The sequence below is a fragment of the Piliocolobus tephrosceles genome, chromosome 6 (assembly GCF_002776525.5).
Source record: "Piliocolobus tephrosceles isolate RC106 chromosome 6, ASM277652v3, whole genome shotgun sequence".
In the NCBI taxonomy this organism is placed as follows: Eukaryota; Metazoa; Chordata; class Mammalia; order Primates; family Cercopithecidae; genus Piliocolobus; species Piliocolobus tephrosceles.
In genome coordinates, this window is record NC_045439.1 from 101,169,907 (window position 1) to 101,187,693 (window position 17,787).

General features: G+C 43.8%; 1 protein-coding gene across 2 annotated transcripts in view; it reads left to right on the forward strand.

The window, feature by feature from the left end:
• Window positions 1-17,516, forward strand: part of BLM (BLM RecQ like helicase) — a 101,201-nt gene extending 83,685 nt beyond the window's left edge. For both annotated transcript variants that reach the window (XM_023195393.3, XM_023195394.2), the window contains 5 exons: window positions 4,345-4,544; window positions 4,969-5,161; window positions 9,899-10,021; window positions 12,291-12,492; window positions 17,160-17,516. In XM_023195393.3, the coding sequence (XP_023051161.2) occupies window positions 4,345-4,544; window positions 4,969-5,161; window positions 9,899-10,021; window positions 12,291-12,492; window positions 17,160-17,337 (896 nt within the window). In that variant the 3' untranslated portion in view covers window positions 17,338-17,516. The remainder of the gene's footprint in view (window positions 1-4,344; window positions 4,545-4,968; window positions 5,162-9,898; window positions 10,022-12,290; window positions 12,493-17,159) is intronic.
• Window positions 17,517-17,787: the final 271 nt, after the last annotated feature.

Consider the following 17,787-nt stretch of genomic DNA (forward strand, 5'->3'; position numbering starts at 1 on the left):
AATAGAGATCATTGAATATAGTAGTTTGGGAGAGAGGGGAGAGGGGAGAGAAGACTCCTTAATATCGTCTTAAAGATGTTTTAAAATAAAGAGATAATAATTGAATAATGGAAAAGAAGCAAAAATGAGAAAGAGCTGTCAATTTTAAATGATTGACAAAGTAAATTTAGTGGAGAGGTTGGAAAATAAAGTCAAGAAAATTTAGAAACTGATCAAAATGATGTATGGAAAATAGAGAAAGCTTAGAAAGGATTAATCCTCAGCAGATGTAAAATCTGACAAAAATTTTGGAAACAGAAAATAAAGGAAATTATCAAACCAATGATATAGGAAAACTTCCTAGAGTGGAAGAGATAAAAGTTTTGGATTAAAATGTTCTCTGAATGCCAAATAGGATGCCTGTAAAAAAATAAAAATAAGGCATATGGCCGTGAGATTTGAGAATACTAAGAGTTAAAGACATGTCAAAGAGGAAAACCTCTTCCTCAACCCTTCTTAGATTCACTGATGGGGACTGCAAATTAAACCAACAAAAGACAGATTAGCAAGGGAAAAGTCAGATTTAGTCATGTATGGATAGGAGTTCACAGAAAAATGTGGTTCAAAGGGGCAGTTAGAATGTGGGGCTTATATACCATCTTAATAGAGGAGGGGAGGAGGAGGGGGGCACTTAACGGAAAAACAAATGACTGTTAGGAAAGACAGATGGACTGTTAGGAAAGACAGATGGACTGTTAGGAGACCAGATGGGAGATACAAGGTTTTTATGACAGTGTCTGTTTAAGTGTGGTGTGAAGTCTTATCTCTGTTTAAAAGGGTCAGCCTTCCCTGGTTTTTCCAAGGGAGGGAATTTATGACAACTGAGTTCTTTTGGGAGGCCCTGCTTTTTGGCAGATAAGAGATTTCAGATGCCTTCTGCTCAAAATAATTTTTATGCCACAGTGGCATATTCTGGACCCCTTCAGAGACAATCCTGAAAGCTCTGGAAAGAAAACAGGAACCCAAACCAGACTGACATCAGCTTAATATCAGCAATCCTGGAGACCAGCAGGCAAAGAAAGTAAGCGCACATCATGATTTGATAAGCAGTGGAACCCACCCATGGGTCCAGTGAAGAAAACCCATCGTCACAGTCAGGCAGCAGGGCCAGTAAGCAATCCATGCAGACTAACAAAAGTCAGGAGGAGGCTGCGCGTGGTGGCTCACGCCTGTAATCCCAGCACTTTGGGAGGCTGAGGCGGGCGAATCATGAGGTCAGGAGTTCAAGACCAGCCTGACCAACATGGAAAAACTCCGTCTCTACTAAAAATACAAAATAAATTGGGTGTGGTGGCACGTGCCAGAAATCCCAGCTAGTCGTGAGGCTGAGGCAGGAGAATTGCTTGAACCCAGAAGGTGGAGGTTGCGGTAAGCCAAGATTGCGCCATTATACTCCAGCCTGGGCAACGAGAGTGAAACTCCATCTCAAAAAAAAAAAAAAAAAACTCAGGAGGAACAGGACCCACCCAACATACAGAGAGAGTAAGAAAGGAATGGTTTTATTGGTAACAGTGAAGAATGCAAATGTTACTTCTCAACAACAACAAAAAAAACAAAAAACGAGAGAGGCCCTTAGAAACTCCAGGGAAAACATTATACAAGAGAGAAAGATCAAATATAAAACAAAGGAAGTTGTGGCCAGGTGCAGTGGCTCATGCCTGTAATCCCAGTACTTTGGGAGGCCAAGGTGGGTGCTTCACTTGAGGTCAGGATTTCCAGACCAGCCTGGCCAACATGGCAAAACCTCATCTCTACAAAAAATACAAAAATTAGCCGGGACTGATGGTGTGCACCTGTAATCCCAGCTACGCAGGAGGCCGAGGCAGGAGAATCGCTTGAATCTGGGAGGCAGAGGTTGCAGTGAGCTGAGATCGCACCACTGCACTCCAGCCTGGGCGACAGAGCAAGACTCCATTTCAAAAAAAAAAATTGTAACATGACTTTAAAGAATTAGTAAAATGTACAAAAAAAATCCATTTGACATGGATGTGATAAACATTCTCCTTTTGGTTCCATAAGAGTCATGACATTGTTCCAATTAGGGAAGGAAATTTGTCATCATGTAAACAACGATTGAAATCAACATATAGACCTAAACGTGGTTACAGGACAGAACAGATGTAAATGTTAATATTGATTATGTAAAAGTAAAAGTACAATCACTAAAAATAAAAGACGGCATATACAGGGAAGGCTTGGGTACCAATAACTTCTCACATTGTGGGGAGGGGTAGTGGTCAGAAGTTCTGTCTAAAGTTAGAAACATAATTAGTACATGACCCAATAGTATCATATAACTAGCAAAATTCAGAGAAGAATGAAACAAAGTGGGGGTGGTATGAATGAGATAAATCCTCATCTTTCATAGTAAAGGGGCAAGGGCAATAGATAAATGTCAGGCTATTAGACAGAAGGCAAGATTTCAGGTCCTTCTGTGTGTTAGTGACCACCTGAAGAGCTGAAAAAAAAACTGTTTAAAAAGTGATTCCCTTGGGGAAGGGAAGGATGAGTCAGGGGAATATTGCTTTTAATTATAAACCTTTCTGGCTGGGTACAGTGGCCCATGTCTGTAATTCCAGCACTTTGGGAGGCCAAGACAAGTGTATTGCTTGAGCCCAGGAGTTCAAGATCAGCCTGAGCAACCTGGCGAAACCCTGTCTCTATCAAAAATACAAAAATTAGTCAGGCATGGTGGCATGCACCTGTAGTGCCAGCTACTCCAGAGGCTGAGATGGGAGGATCACCTGCGCCCATGAGATTGAGGTGGCAGTGAGCTGTGATCCCACCACTGTACCCCAGCCTGGGCAACAGAGCAAGACCCTGACTCAAAAAAAAAAAAATTGTATTTCAGCCAGCTTTCTTAGCTGTCCTTAGCAGTAAGGTTGGTCCATGCCACTCAGCCTTTCATTAGCAGAACAGTAGTCCTGTTTCTGTAATGTGACCTTTCAGGGACATACATTACTTAAAGAAAAATGTGAATAATTCAGGATATATGGCCAGAAGCCATTTGAAATTGACAATAATATAATTATTTGGAACTCTTTAAAAACAGAGCTAAAGTTTTACATAATAACCATTAATTCTGATTATTATAAATGTCACAAGGTCTCTTAAGTAGATTGTTACAATAAAATTGTGTTTATAATGAAGACATTAGCAGTCACAGCAGCTTGTGAATGAAACAAAGGATCCAGCCAACTGTGGCTCTCGGCTGGTAAGAGAAAGAGGGAGGTGTGTGTTCATATCCCTGTCTTCATCTCTCCCCTTGAGCACCTTATAGGGTGTTGTGCTTTTCTTTGAGAATTTGAATAGGCTTCATTAGTGAGGGTGACAAAAAGAATACACTTAAATACTTGGATTATCAACTAGTAGCAGTTTTGATAACAGAACCAGGGATAGTATGTATAAAACTGTCAAAAATTTTTTGAATTTTGAAGCCAGGTGCGGTGGCTCATGCCTGTAATCCCAGTAGTTTGAGAAACCAGGGTGGGAGGACTGCTTGAGGCCAGGAGTTACAGAGACCAGCCTGAACAACATAGTGAGACCCTCGTCTCTGCAAAAAAAATTAAATATTATAAAAGAACATAAAGAGTGTCATTGGATTGTTTGCAACTCAATGGATAAATACTTGAGGGAATGGATGGCCCATTCTCCATGGTGTGCTTTTTTCACGCTGTATGCCTGTATCAAAATATCTCATGTACTACACAAATATATACACCTACTATGTACCTACAAAAATTTAAAAAATTGATAAATACTAGATGCACTTAAATATTTAAAATTTTGAAATAAATGGGTGTGATGGACTGCACCTGTTATCTCAGCTAGTCAGGAGGCTGAGACAGGAGGATCACTTGAGCCCAGGAGTTTGAGACTGCAGTGAACCATGATTGCACCACTGCACTCCAGCCTCCACAATAGAGTGAGAACCTCTCTCTAAAAAAAAAAAAAAATACTGTAACTAGATAAGTAATGGACAGTTACCCTAATACATAGCACAGTGATAGAAAGCTATTACGGTTTATATAAACTCTTTCTTTGATTTATTTGCTCCAATATAATTTTGCTGCTGTTTTTTTGTCCATGTGTATTGTAAAAAGATAAGTAAAAATACATACAACCATAGAAATTTTAGCGTTCTACTCAAATATTCTCATTTTACAGAAATGAGTGTCTGTGCCAGGGGTTTGTGATCTATTACATCTATCCAAACCTGTCCATAAATGACTTTTTAGCCTCTTCTATTTGAGGGTGATGATATACCTACATTTACTCATCTTACTTCCTGTACCTTCTTTTCAGGGAGTAAGAGTGCAAAAATCCAGTCAGGTATATTTGGAAAAGGATCTGCTTATTCACGACACAATGCCGAAAGACTTTTTAAAAAGCTGATACTTGACAAGATTTTGGATGAAGATTTATATATCAATGCCAATGACCAGGCAATCGCTTATGTGATGCTCGGAAATAAAGCCCAAACTGTACTAAATGGCAATTTAAAGGTATGGTATTTTTCATGTTTATTTTACTATCTCACAATGAGTTGAACCAAAGTATAGTGTCTTTGTCCAAGCTTATAGATACTGAATTTATATGTACTGTTCTATATGAACATATTCTGTTCGTCTTAAATTGGAAAGAGATCTTAAAATTCAACCCAAGTAATGTCAAAAGTAATTTACTGGGTTATCAGGTCACTAAATTTTTATATATTCATTAAAGAAACATTTATCAAGAGACTATTCTATGCTTGACAGTAGAGATAAGAAGATGGAGAATACACAGCCCCTGTTCCCAGGGGGCTCACTATCTGCGTGACAGAATAGAATTACCCCCCAAAAATGCAATTATGCATTAAATAAAGCCCCTGTATGGGTACAAGTGTACATATACCCACTCCTATCATTTGTTTCTCTCTCATAAAAGGTAGACTTTATGGAAACAGAAAATTCCAGCAGTGTGAAAAAACAAAAAGCGTTAGTAGCAAAAGTATCTCAGAGGGAAGAGATGGTTAAAAAATGTCTTGGAGAACTTACAGAAGTCTGCAAATCTCTGGGGAAAGTTTTTGGTGTCCATTACTTCAATATTTTTAATACCGTCACTCTCAAGAAGCTTGCAGGTGAGTACGCATGTATCCTTTGTTAACGTGGCACAGATTAATAGGCCGAAAGTTAATCTTGCTAGGGAACTCCTTAAGTGATAAATATATCTCAGTGGTTTGTTTCTTTTTGGGGTTGTTTGTTTTGAGACAGGGTCTAGCTGTGTCACCCGGGCTGGAGTGTTGTGGTGTGATCATGGCTCACTGCAGCCTCAGCCTCCTGGGCTCAAGTGATCCTCCCACCTCAACTTCCCAAGTAGATGGGACTACAGGTACATACCAGCATGCACAGTTAATTTTTGTATTTTTTCGTAGAGACAGAGTTTCACCATGTTGCCCAGTCTGGTCTCAAACTCTTGGCTTCAAGCGATCCTCCCGCCTCAGCCTGCCAGAGTGCTGGGATTACAGATAGGCATGAGCCACTGAGCCTGGCCTCAGTTGTTTTTATTTAATCTCTGGATTAAAATCTCAGAGAAACAATTGAAACTTACTCTTTTTCTGTTTGTTTTTGAGACGGTGTTTCACTCTTGTTGCCCAGGCTGGAGTGCAGTGACGCGATCTCAGCTCATCACAACCTCTGCCTCCCGGGTTCAAGCGATTCTCCTGCCTCAGCCTCCCAAGTAGCTGGGATTACAGGCATACGCCACCATGCCCAGCCAATTTTGTATTTTTAGTGGAGATGGGGTTTCTCCATGTTGGTCAGGCTGGTCTTGAACTCCCAACCTCAGGTGATCCACCCACCTCAGCCTCCCAAAGTGCTGGGATTACAGGCGTGAGCCACCACGCCTGGCTGAAACTTATTCTTTTTTTTTTTTTTTTTAAGGACATCTAAGACTGTTGAATATTAAACTCATTCTTAAGATAAAATATGTTCTTTAACATATATACAGTACTTTGTTATATATGGTATAATGGTACCCTATATATGTTATATATGGTATAATTGTAATTATTGCTCTGTGCCTGTATGAAAAATACATATAATCAAAGTAAATTGTGGGCGCATGCCTGTAATCCCAGCTACTCGGAGGTTGAGGCAAGAGAATAGCTTGAACCCAGGAGGCGGAGGTTGCGGATATTCGTACATAACACAGCTGAACACTCTCAGGCAAGCAAATAATCAGCACAAATAATGAAGTGATGTCTGATTTTGGAAATTACAATGATCTGGCCAGACGCAGTGGCTCATGCCTGTAATCTCAGCACTTTGGGAGGCCGAGGCAGGTGGATCACGAGGTCAGGAGTTCAAGACCAGCCTGCCCAACATGGCAAAACCCGTCTCTACTAAAAATACAAAAAAATCAGCTGGGCGCAGTGGCAGGTGCCTGTAATCCCAGCTACTTGGGAGGCTGACGCAGGAGAATCACTTGAACCCGAGAGGCAGGATTTCACCATGTTGGCCAGGCTAGTCTCAAACTCCTGACCTCAGGTGATCCACCCACCTCAGCCTCCCAAAGTGCTAGGATTACAGGCGTGAGCCACTGCGTCCGGCCGGATTATTGTAATTTCTAAAACGAGACATCACTTCATTATTTGTGCTGATTATTTGCCTGCCTTATAGTGTTTAGCTGTGTTATGTACAAATATCTTCATCCTCCACCTCCTGGGTTCAAGCGATTCTCCTGCCTCAACCTCCCAATTAGCTGGCATAACAGGCATGCGCCCACCGTTTACTTTGATTATATGTATTTTTCATATAGGCACAGAGCTGTGGATAATAAAAATCAATGTCCAAATCAGTAAAAAACAATTCTTTCAAAAAAGCACTGTGTCATAGTTTAATTAGCAGAATTTTTTCTTCCTTAATAGTCCATAAAATAACGGTATCTTAATATAGTTGGCATCTTAGAGTCAGTGAAATATTGTAATGACCAATTGTAATATTGTAATAGGTTGGGTGCCGTGGCTCACACCTGTAATCCCTACGCTTTGGGAGGCTGAGGTGGGCAGATTGCCTGAGGTCAGGAGTTAGAGACTAGCCTGGCCAACATGGTAAAACCCCTTCTCTACTAAGAATACAAAAATTAGCTGGGTGTGGTGGCAGGCACTTGTACTCAGGAAAGTTGCTTGAACCCAGGAGGTGGAGGTTGCAGTGAGCCAAGATCGCGCCACTGCACTCCAGCCTGGGCGACAGAGCGAGACTCCATCTCAAAAAAAAAAAAAAAAATCTGCAGTGAAGAGATTGTGTTTTATGCTTCTTTGCATCTGGATCTAGCACACTGCTATGTCTCTAGTTAATAAATACTTACTGGTCTGAGTTATTTCCATGGGCAGACAGCCCAACCCAGAATTTCAGTAGTAGAGTTCCTGGAAAACAACGTCTTCATATAGTTGACCAACTGGGCTATATTACTTTCCATGTTCTTCTTCATAAAATCTCATAATCATCACCTTCTCTCTTCTTCATTCCCTCTTCTACCATAATCGATCATTACAATATTTCACTGACTCTAAGATGCCAGCTATATTAAGATACTGTTACTTTATGGACTGTTAAGGAAGAAAAAATTCTGCTAATTAAACTATGACACAGTGCTTTTATTGAAAGAACTGTTTTTTACTGATTTAGACATTGATTTTTATTATCCACAGCTCTGTGCCTATATGAAAAATACATATAATCAAATTACTGTAGGTACCTATAAAAGTTCACATTCAAAGCCTGACTCTTCTGAGTCACTTTTTAACTGAGTTGTCCATGTCTTTGTTTTTCCCTGTGTCATCACTAACATTCTCATTAGCCATAAGGCATTTCCAGAGTGTTCCACTATTTTCCCCAGGATTTAATTGAAACCTCTGTTATCAGTTCTGTTTTGAAGGTGGTGGTTTCTTGATGATACCAGAAGGTGTCAACAGAAGGTTGTACATCTCTCAGTGACAAAGATGTAATGCTGCCTCATCTACTTTAGGTGTCTTCTTTCTTAGGTCATGTAAAGCACTTGGTTATACTTGCAAGAAACTGTGGAATTGTGGGCATGTGCCCTCAGAGACAAATACTGCTTGGGTTTTTTTTTGTTTTGCTTTGTTTTTTTTTTTCTTTGGAGATAAGATCTTATTCTGTCGCCCAGGCTGGGTGCAGTGGTTGAACACGGCTCACTGCAGCCTAGACCTCCTGGGCTCAAGTGATCCTCCTTACCCCAGCTTTCTGAGTAGCTGGAACTACAGGCATGTGCCACCATGCGTGGCTAGCTTTTTCATTTTTTTGAAAAGACACGGCCTTACTGTTACCCAGGCTGGTCTCATACTCTTGGGCTGAAGCAATCCGCCCTGTCTCAGCCTCCCAAAGTATTGGGATTACAGGCATGAGCTACCGCGCTCAGCCAGATAGCGCTTTTCTTAATGCCAAATGTGTTCCTTGCTACTCTGTTTCAGAACTTTTCTGCATCCACAATCACTTTTTTAATGCTAATCACAGTATAGTCTTTTTGAAGACATGTCATGGCAGTTAGACTCAATACATGAGGTACAAACAGTGCAGTGACTTTGTTGACGTGCTGACAGTACTGATAGCTGTGACTAAGTTCTCACAAGCGTGAGCAGTAACAACCGCAAGGCAGCTGCCATTTAGCCATCAGCAGTTCTAAGACACAACTTGACCTCAGGAATGCTAAATTGTGAAAAGGTGTGTATCTTGGAATTGATGAAATATGGTATTTTCTGGTATGTTATTTCTAGGCTATTAGTGTAGTTTCTTAACTGTCCTCGTTACTTCCAGCTGTGAATGTGATGTACATTTTAATCTTTCAAAAACTAGTAAAACTACAGCAGCTGCCCAGATAAAGTATACATTTTATCAAGGGTCTACATTTCTTCCTGCCTCTCCCACTTTATCTTCCATTAAACACCCTTCATAAACCTTCTGTTCTGTCCACAGTCTGTTGCTTTTCCTCTAAACATGGGAATGATGTGAAAATCACAGATGGGAAAGGATTCGAAATCTACCCTTTGCTCAGCTCAGATCCATAGGAATGATTACTCCCTCGCTACCCAGAGCCAGTGCATCAGTCAGTCCTCCAGAGCCAGCCTCCAAAACTCACCCAAACCTTGCTTCACTGTGTCTCCACTACTGCACTCCAGTTCACTCCATCCTCACTCGCTCCTGCAATGGCTTCCACCAGGCTCCTGGATTCTACTGTTTCCTTTACAGTCAATTTCTTATACAGCAGCCAGGGTGACCTTTAAATGACAGGCTTGTCTAGCTGCAAGACTGATATGCAATCTCTATGCAGAGGACTCAGCTGGCTGCTTATTGCCTCACCCCACGTGGGGAAGAGTGGAGGAAGAAAAGTTTGTGCTGGAGGAAGTAACAATTTGGTTATGCCATCTAGGGTGGGGTGTACAAGTCTGGAGTGCAGAGAAGAGTTTGGAGCTGGAAATAGAAATGCAGCCTTCTCAGTAAAGACAGGGCATGCCAGTCTCAGCTAGATGAGTATTGGCCATGGGAATAGTGGGCAGGAGCAGGTCTGCTCCACTCTGCGCACATGGCACAAGTCCCACCCTCAGCCTCCTCCTGCCCTGGCTCTTGCCCTTGCTCTGCCCTGGCCTGTGCCGCTGGAATTGGATGGTGGGTTCCTGCCCTCTGCGCCCGTCTGCTGCCTCGAGGTGCTAACTTTGCCTTTTACAAAATTGGCCTGTGTTCCCAGTACCCTGCAGTTAGTTGGCACTTAGCAGACATGTGCTGAATGCGTGAATGAGCATGAATTCAGTGGGTTTTCTATGGGTGATAATTTAAATTCCTAATTTTATGCCTCTGCACAGAATCTTTATCTTCTGATCCTGAGGTTTTGCTTCAAATTGATGGTGTTACTGAAGACAAACTGGAAAAATATGGTGCGGAAGTGATTTCAGTATTACAGAAATACTCTGAGTGGACATCGCCAGGTTAGTATACAGCCACGTGTGTTCTCTAAAAGCCTGTTTAATGTGAAGTGACGCATCTCACTGAATTAGAATGATGCAGTTTCCAGGTTGTGTGAATGCTTCCTACACCTTGTCACACTGACATCCAAGTCAGCCCCCAGTGATGTGCCAGTCACCTCTGAGAGGACACTAGTGCTTTTGCCCCCTGCGGGTGCCACTTCTGAACTTACTCATAGGATCCAAAAGGGGACCTTTGGGCCCAGGGGTTGCTAGTTCCTGTAATGCAAGTGCTCGAGGAATTAGAGCCCTGGGTGCCAGTGCCAGATCTGCCACCGTGTCATGCAGTGTGATCTTTGGCAGGCCATCAATAGCCTCTTTGTGAATCAGGTTCCTCCACCAAGGAAGGAACATGTTATCTGACAAACATGTCTAAAGATAAAATTTAAGACTAGTGTTTAAATGTTTTGGAGAAATGAGCATGAAACTAGAATGTTACTATTGTTAATCATTGACAGAACCTGCCTGAGTGCGTCATTATCAGACGTTCCCAGAGTCACGTTAGGCCTGTCCTGTGGCACCTCTAATCATGAGCTTCATCATCATTATAGCTTTAGAAATCATTGACCAGGGGGGAATGAGAACAACGAAGTATTTTGTTGCAGGCAATATTGAGAGCACAGAAGTCTTCTGCCCTCTGATAACATCACCATGTAATAGGACACAACAGACAAGCCCAATTCAGTGTTCTTCCTGCTTCCAGACAGGCTGTGTGGGGGTCTTCCCAAGGGTAATGGAAATGATGAGCAGGACGAGATGGTTCAAGTTCTTTCTTTCCCCAGTCACCTTTTTTTTTTTTTTTTTTTTACAGAGTCTCACTCTGTCTGGAGTCTCACTCCAGGCTGGAGTTCAGTGGTACAATCTGCCTCCCAGGTTCAAGCAATTATCCCACCTCAGCCTCCCCAGTAACTGAGACTGCAGGCACACACCACCATACCTGACCAATTTTTGTATATTTTGGTAGAGATGGGGTTTCACTATGTTGGCCAGACTGGTCTCAAACTTGTGACATCAAGTGATCCACCCACCTCAGCCTCCTAAAGTGCTGGGGTTACAGGCATGAGCCACCACACTTGGTCAGGTTCTTATAAATTCTTCTATTTGGTAATTCGTCCATTAAAAACCTTGTTCCGAATACATTTTGACAGTGAGCCAGGTTTGGCGCAGCCATGGTGGAGTCCTGTGCCCTCCATGTTGCTCCTGTAGGGTGGCCTGTAGGACAAACCAGACCAGCCAGGAAATGGAGACTGGGTCTCCGTGTGACCTATCTATAGGGAGGTTTCATGCTTTTTGGGTGCCTTGGGATGCAAATACTTATGGAAATTACCATCTTCTTTGCAAATGTGTGCTTTCATGCAGTCCCACCTCCCGCATAATATGTGACATGTTCAACCATTGTGCAAAGACAAGTTTTTTTGTCTGTGAAGAGTAAAATAGGGTCTAGAATTTTCTTATACTCATTTACTAAGAAACTATTGTTCAAAGATGAGATACAGAACCGTTTGTTTCCCTTATATTGAGCTAATTTTTCAGCACATTTAAAATAAGTAAAATTGCCTGCCATCTTTATAGCACTTGATATTTTTTGAATTGCCTACGAGAACTAACTGCCCGATCAACAACAGGAATACAGGCCATATGCGACAGTATGAGCTAAACCTCATGTCTCTAGTTAACTTCAAGACTCACAAATTTTTTTTTTTTTTTTTGAGGCAGAGTCTTGCTCTGTTACCCGGGCTGGAGTACAGTGGCCGGATCTCAGCACACTGCAAGCTCCGCCTCTCGGGTTTACGCCATTCTCCTGCCTCAGCCTCTGGAGTAGCTGGGACTACAGGCGCCCGCCACCTCGCCCAGCTAGTTTTTTGTATTTTTAGTAGAGACAGGGTTTCACCGTGTTAGCCAGGATGGTCTCGATCTCCTGACCTCGTGATCCGCCCGTCTCGGCCTCCCAAAGTGCTGGGATTACAGGCTTGAGCCACCGCGCCCGGCCCTATCACAAATTTTTTAAATGAATTCTGATTCTCTTTTGTTAAAAATGAACTGCCATTGAACACTTTGGGGCTTTGTGAAGTAAAAAAAGGTTTGGTTCTTGCTGAACTGTTGAATCCATATGGCAGGGAGGAAGCCAGGTTATCTGCTAAAACAGGCCCCTGCAGTGTGTCTCTTCATATAGACTAAAAACACGTGGACCAGTGTGACATCACCTGTAAACATCTGCATTTTCCATTTGTAGCTGAAGACAGTTCCCCAGGGATGAGCCTGTCCGGCAGCAGAGGCCCCGGAAGAAGTACCGCTGAGGAGCTCGACGAGGAAATATCTGTATCTTCCCACTACTTTGCAAGTAAAACCAGAAATGAAAGGAAGAGGAAAAAGATGCCAGCCTCCCAAAGGTCTAAGAGGAGAAAAACTGCTTCCAGTGGTTCCAAGGCAAAGGGGTAGGTTTTGTGACATCTTTTGCAATATAGGGAACAAGAGAAAAAAGGACAAAAATGTAACAGCTCTGCCTTGCTTTGAAGTATTTATTAAAATAAGCCATTATTAAATATTGCCTCCCCAGTTAATAGAGTGACAATTAAGGTTTGATCCAAAGCAAAAATATTTGCTTCAAGAAACAACAAAAAAGATTTGCTTCAGATGTTTAAAACATCTACTGACTAATAGTTATGACTAAAGTTTTCTTTCTTTCTTTTTGTTTTTTCATTCGGGGACAAAGTCCGGCTCTGTTGCCCAGGCTAGAGTGCAGTGGCGCAATCTCGGCTCGCTGCAACCTCTGCCTCCTGTACTCAAGTGACCCTCCCACCTCAGCCTCCTGAGTAGCTGGGACTCCAGGTGTATACCATCACTCCTGGCTAATTTTTGTATTTTTTGTACAGATGAGGTTTCCCCGTGTTGCCCAGGTGGGTCTCAAACTCCTGAGCTCAAGTGATCAGCCCACTTTGGTCTCGCCAAAGTGCTGCATTACAGACGTGAGCCCCCGCACTCGGCCTGACTAATGTTTCTTGTTTGCAGAGATGTCTTCCATGTTGATCTTCCCTTAGATATTTGTTTGCTTGTTTGGAATGATGGCTCTTCTTTTTTTTTTTTTTGAGACGGAGTCTTGCTCTGTTGCCCCGGCTGGAGTGCAGTGGCCGGATCTCAGCTCACTGCAAGCTCCGCCTCCCGGGTCCACGCCATTCTGCTGCCTCAGCCTCCGGAGTAGCTGGGACTACAGGCGCCCGCCACCTCGCCCGGCTAGTTTTTTGTATTTTTAGTAGAGACGGGGTTTCACCGTGTTAGCCAAGATGGTCTCGATCTCCTGACCTCGTGATCCGCCCGTCTCGGCCTCCCAAAGTGCTGGGATTACAGGCTTGAGCCATCCCGCCCGGCCGATGGCTCTTCTTAAGAGACTTTTCCACCTAAAATACTGTAAATCATACACTAGCTGAATAAATAACAAAGGGTTTTGTGTCCTCGTGACTTTTACGATTCTGTCAGTACTTGCTCTGCTGCTTTTATTGCTGCAGAATCCCATGGATCTCCACCTTGAGGCGCGTGCACACTCCCTGCCTTTCATTAACACCTGGGAGAATCGACCTCCCAGCCTTTGCAGGGGTAGCAAGAAGAAGCCACAACAGAGAAACCAAAAGTTCAGTCAAGCCAGGCCTCTTTAGGGTTGCATAAATGGCTTCTGTCTTCCCCTTCCCACGTTTGCCTGGGCCGCCCATCTGGGACATGTCTGTTCTGGGTGCTTTCTGCACACCAGGGGAACAACAAAGATAGCACGGTCTGATCTGTGTGATCATCTTGGCAGTGTCCTTCTTTCTAAATAATTGCATTGTTTCCGACGGCCCTTTTTTGGTTCTCTGCCAGGGCACCCTCTGCCTTCTGGCTAGTAGGTAAGGCCTGGCAGGAGGGAGACCATTCCATCAGTCTTGAGAACGTGACCCCAAAGTAACTGCATATTGTAACAGAATTGCTTGCAGAAAAAAGAAACCAAAAAAAAAGTCCAGTCAACTTTGCAAGCTGTTGTGTTTTCTTTTGCAGTTTTTCTTTTTTTTTTTTTTTTTTTTTTGAGACGGAGTCTCGCTCCGTCGCCCAGGCTGGAGTGCAGTGGCCGGATCTCAGCTCACTGCAAGCTCCGCCTCACGGGTTTATGCCATTCTCCTGCCTCAGCCTCCCGAGTAGCTGGGACTACAGGCGCCCGCCACCTCGCCCAGCTAGTTTTTTGTATTTTTTAGTAGAGACGGGGTTTCACCGTGTTAGCCAGGATAGTCTCGATCTCCTGACCTCGTGATCCGCCCGTCTCGGCCTCCCAAAGTGCTGGGATTACAGGCTTGAGCCACCGCGCCCGGCTCTTTTGCAGTTTTTCTACCTCTTGTCCTTCTGGGTAATAAAAAACAAAAATTGAGTGGGGGAAGAGAAAGGAAGGCAGACATTACCAAATTGTCATTTTCTTGTTAAGTCCATAAACAAACATCTTGTATGTGCTAATTCTCCTGCCAGAGTACTGAAATTAAAGGCATTAGAAAACGTTAGTTTAATTTTGTGGCTTTGAGTGCGCAAGTGATCAGTAAATGTTCTTAAGTGAAGACGTTTTCTTATTTCCATCATTTATTCCTCCGCTTTGGGAAATACTCATTTCCTCCGTAACTGACACAGAGCCAGAGACCTTAAAAGGCATCTGGCTCAACACCCTGGGTTTTTGAAGAGGAAGCTGAGGCCTGGCCTGGGGAGGGCTTATCGGAGGCCAACCCTGCCTAGTATCAATTTCAAAGATAGAAGCGGACACTGGCCTGCCCACACCTGCCTGGAGCATGTCCACTTCTGCATGTTGCCTGTGGAGACTCCTAAAAAACACACATGGTCTCCCATCTCATTTTTATGTATTAGAACAAAGCAAACCATATTCCAGTGTTCACTGCTATTGGCTCCCTTATTTAATTTTCACAACTTTTGTTTGTAAGAGTGAAGCACTTTGCAGCATCACCTGGAACCTAAACTGATAAGAAGCAGTAAAGCTCACACTCGTGCAAAAGCCAGTACCAATTTCCATGCTTGTTTTCAGTGAGCCTGGGTGTTTAAGATGGGATTATTTGTTGTTGTTGTTATTGTTGTGACGGAGTTTCGCTCTTGTCACCCAGGCTGGAGTGCAGTGGCACTATCTCAGCTCACTGCAACCTCTGCCTCCCGGGTTCAAGCTATTCTCCTGCCTCAGCCTCCCAAGTAGCTGGGATTACAGGTGCATGCTGGGCTAATTTTTATTTTTATTTATTTATTTTTTTTGAGACAGAGTCTCACTGTGTTGCCCAGGCTAGAGTGCAGTGGCCAGATCTCAGCTCACTGCAAGCTCCGCCTCCCGGGTTTACGCCATTCTCCTGCATCAGCCTCCTGAGTAGCTGGGACTACAGGCGCCCGCCACCTTGCCCAGCTAGCTTTTTTTTTTTTGTATTTTTTAGTAGAGATGAGGTTTCACCGTGTTAGCCAGGATGGTCTCGATCTCCTGACCTTGTGATCTGCCCGTCTCGGGCTCCCAAAGTCCTGGGATTACAGGCTTGAGCCACTGCGCCCGGCCTAATTTTTGTATTTTTAGATGGGGTTGCACCATGTTGGCCAGGCTGGTCTCAAACTCCTGACCTCAGGTGATCCACCCACCTCAGCCTCCCAAAGTGCTGGGATGACAGGCATGAGCCACTGTGTCCGGCCAAGATGGGATTCTTTTTTAAGCCCTACCAGCTAAAGCCAGTGCGCTGTGTGACTTTGTGTTACCCTTGGAGCAGCCTCTTTGTGCTCCACTCTCCTTTCCACCAACCCAGTCTGCTCCCTGGATTGAGAGTCCCTGTGCAGTGAAAGAATAAATGTGGCTCTCTGCCAGCAACCTCACCTCCCCACCCTACCCTCAGAGTTTTACATCTTCAGAACAACATACAATGAACCAGTTGTGTTCTGGGCTCTCTGAGTGGGAGTAAATAGATGGCCCAGGTGAAATGGAGGCTGCTGTTGGCAGATTCATTCTGTAAATCAACATAAACAGCAGGTTTTCGCTCCGGGCTTAATTTCTCAGCAGGAAATCAGCATAGGGAAACTTCAGGCTGCATCTCTGCCGGTTCTGCAGATCTCTGCCAGTTCTGCAGGAAAATTGTCCTGGAGCCAGAGTTGAAGTCATGGAGCTCCCCCAGAATGTCATTACCCACAGGCTGTGGCCCTATACCCTCAATTCAGACGGGAGGCTACTTGCATGCCCTGGTGCCATGGCATTAATGTTGGGCCTGACATCAGCCTGGTTAAAAGCAGCAGGAAAGGCTTCTGTGGGTAATGCTGCCCACCAGTCATCACTGTAAACATGCCGGCCTCATGGTTTTGTTTTTTATTTCATTTAGGGGTGGGAAGGGAGCTGTTATCTTAAGGTCTGCAAGGAAAGTGAGATGCTGGAAGGACTTTGTAATAGGCTGTGGTGGCTTCTTCCTTGGCTTTAGAAAGCAGCGACTGGGAGGGAGAGTGGGCAGATCTCCGGGTGTAGGCAGGTGAGCCAGGGAGCTGCAGGACACGGCCCTGACAGAGACAGGCCACACCCTTGGATAAGGCAGCTCAGCCGTCGCCAGGAAGCTGCATCTGCAGCCTTCCTGGGGCTGGCCAGGAAGATGCCCAGCTCCACGCCACACGTGCTCACCCCACAGCTGCCTTGCTCTGGACGGTACAAATCCAGTCATTCCAGGGTGCCTGTCCGCTGGGAGCTGAGGCCTTACAGCAAGGTGTTTCACTTCCTTTATTTGGTCGGAATGGATGAGGGCATGCGAACCTCAACCCCTCTTGTCCTAGGGCTCTGGTTGTCGGCTGCCGAAGGTGTGGGTGGAGAGAGGGGCGGTGGGTTGGTCACAAGTCAGAAAATTAAGAAACAGTCCTTCACATTTCAGAAGGACAAATCCAGGACAAATTTATATGAAGGGCAGCGGTCCTTTATTCCTTAAGTTGTAAAGGAAACTTACCTTACCTAGGGGGTTCGTAGGCAGAAAATGCACAAGGACACATTAGGCCCAGGAAAGTCGTATTGTGCAGGTTGAGAGGAAGAAGGTCATTCACTTTTGGTTTCATTTAACATTTTGATTTTTTCTTTGTCACATTTCAGGGGGTCTGCCACATGTAGAAAGATACCTTCCAAAACGAAATCCTCCAGCATCATTGGATCCAGTTCAGCCTCACATACTTCTCAAGTGACACCAGGAACCAATAGAAAATTGGGGATTATGGCTCCACCGAAGCCTATAAATAGGCCGTTTCTTAAGCCTTCGTATGCATTCTCATAACAACCGAATCTCAGTGTACATAGACCCTCCTTCTTGTTTGTCAGCATCTGACCATCTGTGACTATAAAGCTGTTATTCTTCTTATACCATTTGAAATTTTTACTCGTCTCTATTAATATTTAAATAAATGCTGGGGGTGATAGTTCTTCTTTTTAAAATAAACATTTTCTTTTGAATAAGCATGTTTTGCTGCTGCTGCAAGTGTTGTGGCCGTTGTTTCTCGGAACGTCTGTGGCAGCAGCTGAATCATCTCAGTGCAAGAGATTCTGAGCATAACACGAAACCCAGAAGCCAAAGGAAGAGCCACATGTGGGCCCTTGTGAAACTAAAGCTTTTTGTATGAGACAACACAAACAAAATTAAAAGACAAATGATGGGGAAAAGAGGAGAAAATATATTACAAAGGATTAGTATCCATCATATACCAAATACCTGTGAACCAGTCAGAAA